This window comes from Pollachius pollachius (genome assembly GCF_949987615.1).
Source record: "Pollachius pollachius genome assembly, chromosome: 9".
NCBI classification, from domain to species: domain Eukaryota; kingdom Metazoa; phylum Chordata; class Actinopteri; order Gadiformes; family Gadidae; genus Pollachius; species Pollachius pollachius.
Genome location: NC_136942.1, coordinates 20,417,391 through 20,432,594, shown reverse-complemented (window position 1 = coordinate 20,432,594; position 15,204 = coordinate 20,417,391). Strand labels below are relative to the sequence as shown.

Here is a 15,204-nt window from a genome sequence, read left to right as displayed (position 1 = left end):
TTGTTTCCTATAACTCAAAAACTTTACCTAATTGTGTAACCAAGGGCTGAGATTAAAAAGCCTGGCAAGTTACTGTTAGGAAATCCATCTGTTAGGGGGCCTATGGAAATTGTGACAACATCGCTGTGACAAAAAGTGCTTTGATTATCTGGAGGAGCAAGGTTGAGTCACAACAGAAAGAGATGTATCGCTCAGTTACATTAGATAAGTTTACGTACTGTTTATTTATTCAAATAGATGACAACTTAAACAACGGTTTAAACACACACACACACACACACACACACACACACACTCTTCATTGCACTCTCTCTCTCTCTCTCCCTCTCTCTCTCTCTCGCTCGCTCACTCTCTCTCACACACACACAAACACACACACACACACACACACACACACACACACACACACACACACACACACACACACACACACACACACACCCTTCATTGAGCTCGGCACACCACGCCCACACGCACTCTCCCTCTCTCTCTCTCACTCTCTCTCACACACACATACAAACACACATAATAATTTGAATACACAAACATGCACACACTTGCACATAAACACACACACACTCACTCTCTCTCTCTCTCTCTCTCTCTCTCTCTCTCTCTCTCTCACACACACACACACACACACACACACACACACACACACACACATACAACATATATAATAATAACATAACTAACATTAGACTTTGATTCAGATATAATTTGTTGATTGAGCAAAATTCTATCTGTAATGACATCATCCCATCCTGTAAAGTTATATGCATGAGCCTACCCACACAGGAAAAGCAGACAGCTGCTGCTGATGACTAGAGTCTGAATTACCAAAGCTTATCGCCGTCATGTGCCCCTGCAATAAGAGGAATTAGAATCCAAAATGTGCTTTTCAGGTTCCCAAACCGAAATCACAAAATGTATTTCTATTGTATATTTATGATTGTATAGATCTCTACTTATTTTTCATTGTAGCTGTTGACAGGCGATTGACTTTACATGCCAAAATGGCTATCAAAACACAACGGTTTATGCAGTTGGTTTCCCCTGTCTGACGGAATCAGACTGTCTGAGTAAACCCTCTGCAGCCAATCAGCTTGTGCAACAAAAACCACACATTTTGTATCATGCTTTCCATAGCTCCCCAGGAAACGCATGCTTGCTGAAAACACCCCTGTCTGTGTCTTCAATGCAAATGAGCTCTATGAGCCACCGTGCCATTACACAGATAGATCTTAGGATTCACCCGGCCCTTGGAAAAAGAGGTGTGTAACTTTAAATGCCATCTATCTTTATCTTGGCTTCACTGTGCATCTCTCAGAACACATTGGTTTAGAAGTGGCTGATCAGAACATCATTATGGTTGCTAGAGTGAGAGTAGAGTCAAACCCAACTATGCCTAACTCCTTGGCAGCTGGTATGTGTGCTTAACCTTAAGTCACACACACTCTGACCCTGAACCGAAAATTGGTGTCAAGAATTCATTCTAATTTGGAGTTTTCGTTGCAGAGTCATCCAGGGGACAGAGCAGGCAGTCTGACAAGAATATGCACCAGGGACCTCACAAGGGCAACGCGTTCACAACCTGCTGGCTGTTTCGGCAGAAGGTAAACGACCCGTTATGATGAGACATTTGATTTTGTTTCACTTTGTATTTTTCAATCTCCATTTAGTGAAACATCATAACATTGATCTGGACACTTGTATATAAAGAGCTAATTTTGGATAAAATAGCTTTACTATAGTTTTTTAAGATATCAGATATTTAGTCTTCAGATATCAGCACTATTGTCAGAATGTGAGATGGAAACACCTCGTCTCTGGGAAGCCAACGAAGCAGAACAGTGAAATCAGCAGACCGCAACTGCACATTTATGTCATGAATCATGACATTTAAAAAAAAAGAAGAGAATATTAGAATAGAATATTATTTAAAATATATATAACCTGCAGGTTGACAACAAATGCACATATCTCCATCTAACATATATGTAGAGTTCTGTGCAGAACGCACTCGGTACTGAGCTGTGCTTAACCAACTGGGATAGGCAAATGACCCCAGCAGACCATGTGCCTCCGTGCTGGGAAGTGAAAGCTGCTCTTCTGCAGCTGGGCTGACTTCTGTATTTATTTGGGCCGCAGGAGCGCACAGCTACGGAGCCCATGGAGAAATTCAATGCCACCGGGGCTGAGGACCGAGAGAGCCGGCTAAGGGAACTGTCTGTCAGGTGGTTCATGGACACCCAGGCCCCGCTCATCCTGCGGAACGGAATATTCCCCAGTTGGTTCCAGGGTTTCATCACCAGAAAGTAAGTGTTGTGTGTTCCGGGGCTAGAGCAGTTGTCAGTTCCGTGGACAGAGTTTAACAACATCAAGGCTGTACATACATAAAATCCTGATGCATGGAAAAATGTATCATCAGAGTAATTATAGGAAAATATATGTTGTAATGTTTAATACATATTTTTATGAATAACAAATTTATTAAATCAGGCTAAAACAAACCTCCTTCATTTATCATTTTAAGGGCATAGCCTTAAATATTTAATCAATCCCTAAATCACGAAGAGTTATGGCAATACTTTTATCCTTTTTCCCCCTCTGCTCAGCTCAATAATTTATATCATTTTATCATTGTTCAGCCGTAGGTTTATAAATAAACATGTTAACAATATTTGTGGCTGATGAGACTAACCTGCTCAGCCTTGTCTCCTGTATCTGACCTGGTTTTGGATTCAACATCTCAAGGGAAAGCAGCATCCAATGGGGGGTTATTGTTATCAACCAAGTAGAATTATATAATGAGTGTATGTTTTTTTAAGATATGTTCCCTTGTCTGTCTCTACTGTGGAACATATACATATCATATACTATAATATAATATAATATAATATAATAATAATAATAATAATAATAATAATAATAATAATAATAATAATAATAATAATATATATTAATATATATAATCTATATAATATATATATAATATTTATATATATATACTTTGGTATATTACACATTACAATAAGGGTACATTTATTAAACATTAAATCAAATTAGTTGTTGCAGTTAAAAGTATTATTACATGTCATTAACATAGGGTTTAGGATTACATTTGTTAGAGTTAAGCCTAACCCTGTAGTTAACCTGAACACCATTAGTAAATTTGATTACTAGAACATTAGCTAACTGTTTATCAACTTTTTCTTAATGCTATCTACCAATGTTAATTATTGGTCAATAAATGCACCCCTTATTGTAAAGTGTTACCTATTCTTTTTAATCATTTAATCCATAATATTAATTGATATCTATTCACAGGGATGCAGAAAAGATCCTTCATGAGAAAGAGCTGGGCAGCTTCCTGATTCGTCTCAGTGACAAGGCCACTGGCTACATCCTCTCCTACAAGTGAGTCATGCTGTGCTCAACGCAAACTGTACACTAGGCCAGGAGGCATGCTCGGTGAGGCGCTCACACCTCGTGCTTTTCTCTTGGTCACAGAGGCAACGGGCGCTGTCGCCACTTCATGATGAGCCAGAGCAAAACGGGACAGTTCATCGTCTCCGGGGATACGCGAGAACACCCCTCCCTCACGGAGCTCATCGAGTTCTACAAGAAGAGCCCTATTGAGCCCTTTGGGGAATATCTGACCTACTCCTGCTTAGAGGTAAGACCACACTGTCAACACGTGTGTGTGTGTGTGTGTGTGTGTGTGTGTGTGTGTGTGTGTGTGTGTGTGTGTGTGTGTGTGTGTGTGTGTGTGTGTGTGTGTGTGTTTATATATACACTATGAAATAATGTTGTCTAAGCACAGGTGTAACAGGTGTTTGTTTGTTTCCAGGAGTGTGCTGAGGAGCTGTATGACATGATCCAAGTCAGCCGTCATGAAAAGCCTCCAGTTAACACCAGAGCCAGGATGCCCGTTACCGTGGCACCACAGAGCCATCAGAAACCAGAGGCAAGCACAGTCGTCATACGCATCGCGTTCAAGACCTCATCAGATTCTATTATCTATACATTTATATGGATTCATTTTTATGATCAGGGTGATTAAATGTATTTGTTATTGTCGTCCACCCAAGGAAATGCCTCCGCTGCCCAGGCGGAGGAGAGCGCAGGTGGACGGCTGTGTGAGCGACGGGCGGGGCTCCCCCTGTGGCGGGGAGGCGTCACAGGCCCGGCCGGGGAAGCCCAGCAGCAGCAGCCGGGAGGGGGCCAGAGGCCTGGCCGAGAGCTCCCCAGGGAGGGCCGCCTGGCTGGAGCCCGAGACCCCCAGGAGCAGACCTCCTCGTCCTCCTCCTCCTCACCAGCTCCTCCTGGCCGGCCCCCCCACCATCACCTCCACATCGGGGCCACCGCGCACCGTCTACTCCCTGCTCCAACCGCTGGAGGCCAAGAGCGCGTCCCTCCCCCTGCTGCTGGACGCCCTCTCCGAGAGAGAGGCGCCGCCCCGGCTCAGCCCACCCCCCCCTATACCCTCCCCCAGGGCCTCCCCCAGGTCCTCCCCCACGGGGGGCGCCGGCAGTGGGGCCCAGGGCCAGCAGAGGGGGAAGACGCACGGTGGTGCTGGTGGTACTGGTGGGGCTAGAGGTGGTGGTGGGGCCAGAGGTGGAGGCCACAGCAGACCGGTCAGCAGCCACAGTCTGGACTACCTCAGCTCTAGCCCTGTGTACCACCTGGCCACGGCGGGCCAGGGGCCGGTCGACGGAGAGGAGAGGTCAGCGCTCACAAACAAGGACTATGCTTCCGGCTTGTTTAACAACAACGCGTACGAGATGTTACCCGGTGCAGACGGCCCACCCAGGGCCCGGGGGGATCCCAGACGGGACTCCCACACCTATGAGTCCCTGGAGGACCTCCGAGTGAAACCTGTGGGCCCGTCGTCTGGGGCCAAGGTGAGTCATCTCTGTTCCAACGATGACAACTGAAGCAATATGAGCATGAGCCATATCCTCATGGTGGTGCCTGCATACGTTTTGGTTACATTCCACAATGCGTAGACAGCAATCTATTAAAAAGATATTTGAATGAATGACTTATTTTTTTATTTATTTTTTTGTATTCAGGATGACAAGTGGAAATGGTTTCCTGAGATGAAGAGGAAGTGACGCAGAGACGCCCTCAGCTTCTGCTGCAGTCCAACACTATGGTTCATCATCCACTCCCTTTGATACAACTTTTGATGCATACTTTAAATGATTTGATAAAAGGTCAAATGCAGCAAGTTATTTTTCTCAAGTCATTATTATGAAAAATGTTGTTTGTATTGTATTTTCTCTTCCATGTACATCAATCAAAGGATGGGATAGAATAACCCATAGGTGGCGCTATAATAAGGTATTGAAGTTCAACATTTCAACAAGTCGCATTACCACTAGGAAAGTGCAATATGCATGAAGACAGCCGAGGCTACGTGGTAGCCTCGGCTGTCTTCATGTACATGTAGTGTTGTGGTATTGCGTCAACCTTATGGCAATAAGGTCGCTGAGGTCATCAACAGCCCACCTGAACCAGAAGCCTCCTTGCCCAGCAGCTCTTATGGCAACGTCTACCCTTACGACTACATGTTTATCACAGGACAGTACCCTCCCCCAGCGACACTGAGCAGAGCTTCCAAGAATCAGGACCTGGAGATCAGCAAGGGGCTGGCTGGGAAATGGGGAAAGGAGTGGCATATTATCATTAGCGGCAATGTTGGGAACAAGTTTTACAGCAGTGTTTTTGTGAGATGCAGTCTTTCTGAGAGGGGGGAGGAGGAAAGAGTTATTCAATAAATTAACAAATTTTACTTTATCTTCGTGTTTTTGCTTTATTCAGCTGAAAGGGTTTTTTACTGTTGTGACACCCGCATTACATTGTGCACACCAACCAGTTAACCTGCTGTACACCCTTGAGCATAACTTGCCTAACACAGTACATTGACAGGAAGTTTTCCCTCAAAGTTTTCCCTCGGGTTGGTTTCAGGTGGCCTAATGCCAAATACTTTTTCCTGACCTTCTAAAGTTGTATGAATTGACAGGCTTGTAGAATGAGCTTGGGATGCGACAGGCCCGAATTAACCATAGGTGGAGCTATAATGAGCATGAAGTGCGACATACTCAACAGGCTGTCATTTCCTCTAGGAAAGCAAACTTGGAATATGCAGCACCATTCGTCATGAACAACTTTCAAGGTTCAGATCATTTAGTCTTGATAGAGTGGTGAAGTCACGCCCCTTCCGGTAGAGCCCATGGGACCTATGAGAGCGAAAAATATGAATGTGTTTCAAAGGAGAGAAAGTAATTAATTTCTGGTCCCAGTCTTTATATGCCCTGGAGTACACATATGTTGTTTGTGGATTTCCATAGCGTGACTTCGCCACTCTATGGCTACAACTCGACCAACACCCAGACATGACTGCTTTGGTGACGAGGGGGCCAAAGCTGCAGACTTTGCGGGCATGTACCAGGTGACTAGGACTATGTAGTCTTAAATTCATAGCAATAAGACCAAAGGCAGAGATATACATTTTAAAGTGAAATATATGCATATCTCCGATGCGTATATGACAGGTATATGTAATATAACGGGTAGCCTCTGCTGCCACATATGGCTACTGGCTGAAAAATATGGCTGAAAAAAAATGTATGCATTGGATTGAAGGTACCTTTCTGAACCGCGGCTGAATGTTTTGATATGCTTACTTCTGGTAAACAATTTTTTTTAAGGCATCCCAATCCCCATTTACCATACCTACCAAGCTCACAATACTTTCACGTAGGGAATACTTTTATTTCTCAAAATATAGTTTAATCTGCCTGTGGAAGTCGACATGTCCATGTAGTATTATGTCAGCCTCAGAGCCATTGGGTCTCTGGGTGAAGCCCAACCTTAACCATCCAATCTGTGAGACATGGAGTGACATCAAGTAATGTTTATTGTCATGTGTTCATCAGGCCACCATCATACTTTAGCACCCGTCATATATAGGGTTAGGGTTATAATATAATATATCTATATAATATATACATATATATATATATATATATATATATATATATATATATACTATTAGGGGTCTGAGCAGCGAAGCTGCTAGGTCCCCTATTGTCTTTAAAAGTCATACTGCAGCCTATACCTTAAGTCGAAAACTCTTGAAATTTTCAGGTATGGTTACCAATAAACCCCACTACCCATAAACCCAAATTTGTGGTACTGCACCCAAAGGTGGCGCTATTGTAATAAATCATGAATTAGGCTTATTTCTCCTCACCAGATTGACCTGGACTCAAAATTCTTTCATAATATTAATCTCTAGAATTAGATGCATCTTTAAAACCCTTATGCCCTAAAAATGTTTCCTTTTCCGACAAATTCATAATAAAGCCAAACATGATAAAAAGATTCAAAGGCTACAAAAATAATCAAAAATTCACCAAAATCGCCACATAAAATCTTTAGACCAAGCCTCACAAAAATCATCAAACAGAATTTGTTTTATTTAGTTCCATTTGAGAAATATACGACTATTATTAGGTGGATACCAATCCCCCCACTACCCATAAACCCAAATTGTGGTACTGCACCCAAAGGGGGCGCTATTTAAAAAAAATATGAACTTGTCTTATTTCTCCTCACCAGATTGACCTGGACTCAAAATTCTTTAATCATATTAATCTCTAAAATCAGATGCATCTTTTTCACCCTGGTCTTCTGATCTAAAAATGTTTACTTTTCCCACAATTTTATAGAAAAGCCTAACGTCCACAGTCTCAACCTATTTTGCCTATATGACCATTTTGTTATTGTATAACTACCATACAGCTATCATTATGTGGATACCATTAACATTGCAAATGTTCAGATCTATACTAAGAAAGTATAGAAAGAAAGTATTAAAAAATACCTTAATTCTCTTGTGAAATGTGTGCTTGGAGTTTTCTTGATGTTGTGTGCTTATCAATAGACATTTTCACCATTTGAAAAAGGCTTCATGTGGTTCAGGAATGTCAGTGGCTCAATGTGATAATGCCTTGTACTGGTAATCCATAGGTTGAGTGTTCGAATCCCGATTAGAGCATTAGGATCAAGCTCAACATGTCATTCCGTAATTGCCACTCATTTAAGAAACAACATTGAACAGTACTGTATATATATATAACATATCCACCTCATACATATTTTATATATGATGTGGTTATGTTAAAATGTTTTGTATTTATATAAAACATACACATAACATATATATAACCTGTACAACCTAAAGACATCCCTTGTGTTCCTGAAGGAGGGCTGGGCCAGTGAGGCCAGCTGTGTGTGGGCAGGAGGGCAGGATGTGATGTAATGGGGAGTGCTGCGCTGGCTAATGCCTAATGGTCTCCTGCAGGTTCCTCATTATAGGATATGGATGTGGTTTGCACATACATCCCTGCACTGAACGGATCTTACAACCACCCATGCCACCTGGTTGAGAGGCACAGAATAACGATTATATATTTTATATAATTGTTATACATAAAATATATAACGATATATAATATATATATCTGTCAATCATAATCGCAAATGTATTTTATATGTTCATACTAAATATGTCACAATGAAACAAATTTCATATAGATAATTAATATCAGGACCCAAAGGAAATGTCGTTATTTCTACTTTATTTAAGTTGAGCAAATTCCACCAAATTCACATGAAAATGCAGAAAAAACCATATCCAAGAGCTATAGATCAGATGAGGTATAGATATGAAGAGGAAATGGCAGAGGTAATGGAGACCATACAGAGCCCTTCATTCAACAGAGAATACACCACGATATGATTGTCATCATGCTCCGGCTACATTAGGACCAACCTAGATATACAAAATCCTCCAAAAATCGCAGAAAACTAAATAAACATTGCATAGATTATACATGAGTGAAAATCCCTTCTATGGTTTCTATTTGAATTTTGTGCTTTAGATACTTTCAATTCTTAAAATGTTTTAATGATTGAATTTATGTTGTTGTTAAGGTGGGATTCAATGGGGCTGTAACGTATACAATAACCCCATATTTCACTCCAGACTTTAGTTCGATAAGATGACAGTAAACAGGATTATTTGGCAGCAATTATTCTGCCTTTCAATCAAATACCTAGAAAAAGATTCTTCAACATGTGACCAAATTGGTTGAGCCCTATTACATGAAACCCTTTAAATGTGAGGAAATATGTGTGTTTCACCGATAACTAATTCCAGTCTTCTTTCACCGATAAGAAGACTGGAAGACCAGGAGTTCTGGGTTGACCTCCCAGGCAGGGCGAGGGAGGTTCTGCACTCTGCTCAGGACATGGAGTGGGTCTCCGTCACCCAGCTGTCTTGTCTTCCATTGAGCCCTCCTAGATTCGTATGTGGAAGGTGCTGGATCCACACAAAAGAAAACATCACAAATAAGCAATTTTAGAGACCAGCATTAAAAAAGTTATTGTGCATTAAGATTAAGGTCCACATAAATCAGTACCTTTTATAAAGTATATCAACAATGCATGGAGGATTCCTATTGGATAGCAAGCAGCAAAGCTGGTTTAGATATAAATGAATAAACCAGGTTATGGCTCATAATGGTATTAAAAGGACACAGTATTCGCTAACGATCCTGACTAGTAGTTCATTTGTAATCACCACTATGTCTACTCTTCAACCTTGTATAACGACGAGACGAAAGCGGCTGGAGTGCGTCAGAATACCTGAGGAAGTCAGGAGCCCTGGTGATCATGTTCTCAAAGTCAGCGAAGGACAGCTTGTGGTCCCCGTCCAGGTCGGCCTCCTCGATGGCCTTCTCACACACCAGCTGCACCTCCTCCTCCGTCAGCTCCTCCTTGGTCAGCCGGTTCAGGGTCTGCTCTAAGTCCTCCTTACAAAGGAAATTATCCACATTGAAATCTGGCAACACACACGCACACACACACACACACACACACACACACACGCACACACACACACGCACACGCACACACGCACACACACTCGCACACGCACACACACACACACACACAAAGGAAGAATAGATATAATTGTTCACGTCATCTTAGAAATGTCAACGCACTTGATTGTGTCGTTTCTTTTGTTTACCATATATCTTGAAGGCAAATATGGCCTTCAGCTCTCTAGGGGCCATTTCACTGAGGACAGAAAACATGTCCACAAAGTCATTGAAGCTTTGGTTCCCCAAGCCGTCTTCTGAGAAGGACTCCACTATCCTGTTCCGGAACGGGTTTTCCTGCACAAAAACGGACCAATATTCAAATCCATGTGTCACTTGATAAATGGCTCTATGGTGAGCTTATATAAGTATACAAACATCCTGAATGCACGTTTAAATAAATAAAATATTTAGACAGAGGTTGAATGAACCTTTACAGTTTCATCACAGCCACACTGTGTTTACAGGCACTGGTCTGCTACACAGATAAACAGCGGGCTATTAAACAGATGTGTTCTGCTGACCAGGGTGTACATGATCGCTGACTCTTTCTATTGTCTGGTCTGAGGGGTTGGCTCTAATCCCATTACATGTCCCCGGTAGCTTCTGCTGGATATGTTCTATCTCAGAAAAACAGCCAATTCCTCACAGCCAATGATGTCAACAGCGCAGAGTGAACCATCTCATTAAATGTCAGATGACTAAGAAAATACCATGAATGTTTTTGAGTGGGTGTTTGTGTGTGTTGGTACTTGTTATTTCCCCCACCAGTGGTGAATACATTATAATGCAAACCACTTTTGCGGAAATATGAGAGCCAATCACATCGTAGGCCTTGTGTGAGACTGAGACGTCATGTGCTAAAGGATTTTGTTTCGAGCCATCTTAAAGCTTCCGTGTTCCCATCCAATAATGTTCCAGAGAAATACATCAGAGGAAGCAGGAGAGCATAACAAGGCCTTACAGGTTTTACATAGGAGACATTGGGGATGAATGCAGGAGAACAATATTTATTTTGTATTCTTCTCCACGTTGCCTGTGTTGCACTTTTACCTATAAAATTATACTTCATATTGCACATTCTTTTCACAAGCACCAGTGATGTCAACAACTCAAACAAATGATGTCCTATAAAAAAACACTTTCTTTAATCCTACATGAGGTCTAGAGACCAATGTTCAAATGTTCTCAATTACTCGCTTTGGATTTGACCTTTTTGCCCTTTTACATTCCCCCTTTACACATTAGCTAACAACATGTCATTATCGTCATTGTAAAATAATAGTATAACAGCCTCGACCAGTGAGTTCATCTTACGTTGAGTTCTGGCATGGCCACTATTAGCGCTAAGGGCAGTTTGCAGTCCGGCTCTTTGGTGTAGTCCATAGGTACAAGATGTGGTGCCAGCTCATGATACCTGCCATGCAACCTGAGCACAGAAGAGGAGTAGGTCAGCACCCACAACGATAACCCATCATCAACTGTAATATCCCCTTCTTTTAATTCTGCTGCAATGACAACCTGTTCAAAAATAAATAATGCCATCAATAGCAATAAAAACAGAGGCTTATGTCACATGATAAGATGTTACGTGTGCAGGATTTGACATATACAGAACATAAATATGACTTAATCACTTTCTATGCAGGTGCTTGTCCACCTTAGAAACCCAGTATTTAAAATGTACAATTAAATGACATTTGTTTTTTATTTTTCTGCTCAATATCCACACTAAAGACGTAAGAAATAGTCAATAATTTTGATGTATCATCTATCTATGTCACTAGTATATTATCTATGTCCACCACTCCTACAGATGGTGGTCTCTGAAGCTCAGTGCGTGGGCCCACAGTCAGCCATGAGTATCTTTACGGTGGACCTGGCATAATTATGTCATAATGTGTGCAGCAGGAGACAGAAGCTAGAAGTGGTTTATGAAGGTCATAAAGTGCAGCACTCCATTATGCTCCTGCTGACACTTGATTCAGCCTCCGCCGTTGTGCTGGCCTTGCAATCAGAGCCCATTCAATGTTCTCCAGGGGAAATAGCTCAATGGATAAGGCTAACGCTAAAGAACTGGGAATTGGGTAGATATGTGTGTTATTGAATCATTCACTTCTATTAAGTCCATACAATTGAATAATTCAAACATTTAGTGTGGGATAGGTATACCACCACTAAAGCATAGAACAATCATTACATAGATGTGGAATATTCTGCAAAATGCAAATAGGCATGCCCAATCGAATGCTTTTCTTGATCTACTGTATGAACATACCAGGCAGCTTTTTGTTTTTTAAAAGAACTAAGTAATTCAAAGGTTAACACTACTGTCTCACTGTGAAGGCTTTGTTCATATTATAGACCGAATATATTTCACCCTAAAAATGGAAGTTATAAAAAACACTGAATACATTACATTACTGCAGAGTAATGAGACTTCAAATCAAATCCCTTCCTTAAGGGACCCAGATGCCTTTACTAAGATACTCTGTGGGGTGATATTCTAGAAGAGGGCAACATTTTGCTGGTAACTGCTTTTAATTTCCTAAAGTAGTCATTCAATCTTCCAACCTCAACCACGTTAATGGCAGACCTGAAACATGAGAACGGTGCATCAATCCAATTAGATAAGGAAGCAAGGAATGTGTTTAATTTATGAGGATTTGATGGAGAAGGTGGCAGAAAGAGGGGATCTTAGCCTTCCCTGATATCATTTTACACCCGCTTTACCGTCATAATGCGAAACGTCTCTTGGCACTGTAGTGAATGATACATTTTTGGTCGAATAAGTGGAAGATTACACTGATGAGAAAGCAGTTATTCGAACGCACAAGGTCATAGTGTGACAATGGTTAAAGTAGACTTGAACCGCTGTTCAAGGACTAAAAGGATATGATTTAGCTTTGGGTCGGGATTAACAAAAAAAACATTTACTTACCGAAGAATTTCCTTGCGAGTGAAAAATGTGCAGTCCTGTGAAGAGAAAAGAGATAAGAGGTTTGAAGAATGATTATTCTTTACACATCTTATATAACACCTCCCTGAAGAAAGAAGAGACACAGAGGGATCCTCAGATCATCATATAGAATAATTAGGGGTCTCTAACTTCACCAAGCGAAGAGATGCTGTTGTTGCAGCAATGCTATGGAACTGAGAAAGGGAAATTGTCAGTCTGTTAGCTGAAGCTGTCTTCACAATTCACATTATATAATCACTGTACACCCTCTACATTGCTATGAATAGTGTTTCATTAAAATGTAGGATATTCTTATTTGTTGTGACGTCAACAACAGAGGAAACTTTGACAACATACATATCAAATAAGTAGTGATAAATGATCCTTTCTGCTAATAGCTGATGGATGAATTTAATATGTAAGGGATAATGGATAGAACGCCGGTCATTATCGGGGAAATAAGCCCCGACAGGGCGAACAGAGCACCGACGCGAAGCGGAGTTGTTTGCTTCGCCCTGAAGGAGCTTATTTTCCCGAGTACGCTGGGGTTGATAAGTTGCCGGACTACTCGCGGAGCGATACGAAAGACGGTAAAAAAAATCCAGTTTCCTTGACAGCGGTCAAATATACTTAGCAACGGTGAATTATCAAATATAATTCACCACCGGAAGTTGTGAAGGGCCCATGCAAGTGAACGGAGCGTTCCACGTTATTGAGAAGAGCCGTGTAATAAAATGATATATTTCTGATATTGACGAAATTCGTCATGTTTTGAAGTTCAGGCATTAAAAACAATCCGTGGAGTATAACGTCTTGGACATAGATTCTATTTCTAAACAGAAATATTCTCAAACGAGTTGTTTAATTAATTAACAGGTAAAGTGATCGCATATTTGACGACATTCCTACAGCCAAACAATAGTTTCTCCAATGCCACAAATCCTTCGGCGGAGAAATAGATATCAGCGCCTCACGAGGTCTGTGATGAGCAAGGAAAAACCCTAGGAGCTGCCCAGCACTGAGTGATCTCCGGGGAGTAGAGTTTCAAGACACGTTATCCCCGGGTCTTTACATACATTATTAAACCACGCAGCGGCACACATGAATCCCGTGTGAATGAACGATGAGGCTTTATGTTTAAAACATGTTTCACATGTCTTGTGTTTGAACATGCTTCTTTTCTTAGACGATATGTGTTTTATGTTGCAATAGAGAGGACCTTAGTATTGGGACATAGGAGCAATAATGGCCAATAATGCCCATCAAAAGGCTCTCCTATTTTACCTTTTTGAACCAAGTGTTCAGCATTGGGTCAGATCACTTAAAACCTAAGGGACTAAGATGCTATAAAGACTTATCAAAGTGTAGATTCTCTCTGTTCCACCTAACATACACAGTATTATAATATGAATATCTATAATATTAATATAATGGATAAATAACCAACACAATTTCATTGAGTAGTATTGTTAAACAGCCTTAAGTTATATTGCAAACTATTCAGCCTCACTCAAGTAACAGTATTTTTAAGAATGACACAAACATGTAAACATTAATGCACGCTTACCTGATATGCATCGAGTTGTTCATCGGTAAATATTGTTTGCTTATTACCCATCTTAATCGAGTAATACTTTTCTGGGTCACATTCATAACATTGAAAGTCTCATGTGTTTGCTCAAACACAGGCATTTAGGTAGAAGTGAAGGACTCCAAATACATGTCCTCTACAAAACCCCTGCAAGTTGTTGTTGTATTTGGAAGTAATTTCCAGCATCGATTCAAAATCAATCACAGACAGATACGACCGAGAGCACCAAAAACGACAAGGATAGGGAAGTTCCATCGAAGCTCCGTGGAAACGCTCCTGCTGGTTTCCAGCACCGGCTGCTGTCCACTGAGCGGCGGGAAGAAACAACCACCCTGCAGACAGAGCTGCACGCCGCTGGGGGACGTTATATATGGGAGGGCGGTGCGTGATGTCAGGGTGGTCTGTGGTTAACGTCCGTTTAGACATTATTAATTCTTTAAGGGATGGATAATTTGCTTAGTTCTACGTCAGTGCACAAGACGGTATTCAGGATTATTTCGAACGAACTAATATGGGCCAATGCGTCTTGTTTGAGACACACAAGAATTCATCTTTTTTTTTTTTTTTTAACTATGAGGTGTAATTGTGTTACATTTATTACATTCAGAACAAAGTAGAACGTGTTCCTCTGGACTTGAAATGCACTCCCAGACAGACACGCATTCTTTCAGTTATTTAGGTTGGCAAATTGTGGT

General features: G+C 41.3%; 2 protein-coding genes across 3 annotated transcripts; one reads left to right on the top strand and one right to left on the bottom strand.

The window, feature by feature from the left end:
- The first annotated feature begins 1,238 nt into the window (after positions 1-1,238).
- Positions 1,239-5,384, top strand: LOC307080634 (uncharacterized protein). The gene is made up of 8 exons (XM_079743431.1): positions 1,239-1,274; positions 1,519-1,616; positions 2,152-2,318; positions 3,331-3,420; positions 3,514-3,679; positions 3,854-3,970; positions 4,095-4,907; positions 5,079-5,384. The coding sequence occupies exons 2-8, from the start codon at positions 1,557-1,559 to the stop codon at positions 5,118-5,120; spliced, it is 1,455 nt and encodes a 484-aa protein (XP_079599557.1). The 5' UTR covers positions 1,239-1,274; positions 1,519-1,556; the 3' UTR covers positions 5,121-5,384.
- Positions 5,385-9,375: 3,991 nt separating this feature from the next.
- cib2 (calcium and integrin binding family member 2) lies at positions 9,376-14,536 on the bottom strand (the record flags this gene model as incomplete). Of its 2 annotated transcripts, XM_079742993.1 has the most annotated exons (6): positions 9,376-9,397; positions 9,724-9,919; positions 10,109-10,256; positions 11,277-11,388; positions 12,901-12,935; positions 14,486-14,536. In XM_079742993.1, the coding sequence occupies 6 exons, from the start codon at positions 14,534-14,536 to the stop codon at positions 9,376-9,378; spliced, it is 564 nt and encodes a 187-aa protein (XP_079599119.1). The 2 variants fall into 2 exon arrangements, with proteins under 2 accessions (XP_079599119.1, XP_079599120.1); XM_079742994.1 differs by lacking the exons at positions 11,277-11,388; positions 12,901-12,935.
- Positions 14,537-15,204: the final 668 nt, after the last annotated feature.

Excerpts from the sequence above, each read along its gene's own strand:
- LOC307080634 (XM_079743431.1), top strand. The coding sequence starts at position 1,557 with ATGCACCAGGGACCTCACAAGGGCAACGCGTTCACAACCTGCTGGCTG. Across the intron at positions 2,319-3,330 it reads CAGGGTTTCATCACCAGAAA|GGATGCAGAAAAGATCCTTC; the intron begins GTAAGTGTTGTG and ends ATCTATTCACAG. Across the intron at positions 4,908-5,078 it reads GCCCGTCGTCTGGGGCCAAG|GATGACAAGTGGAAATGGTT; the intron begins GTGAGTCATCTC and ends TTTTGTATTCAG.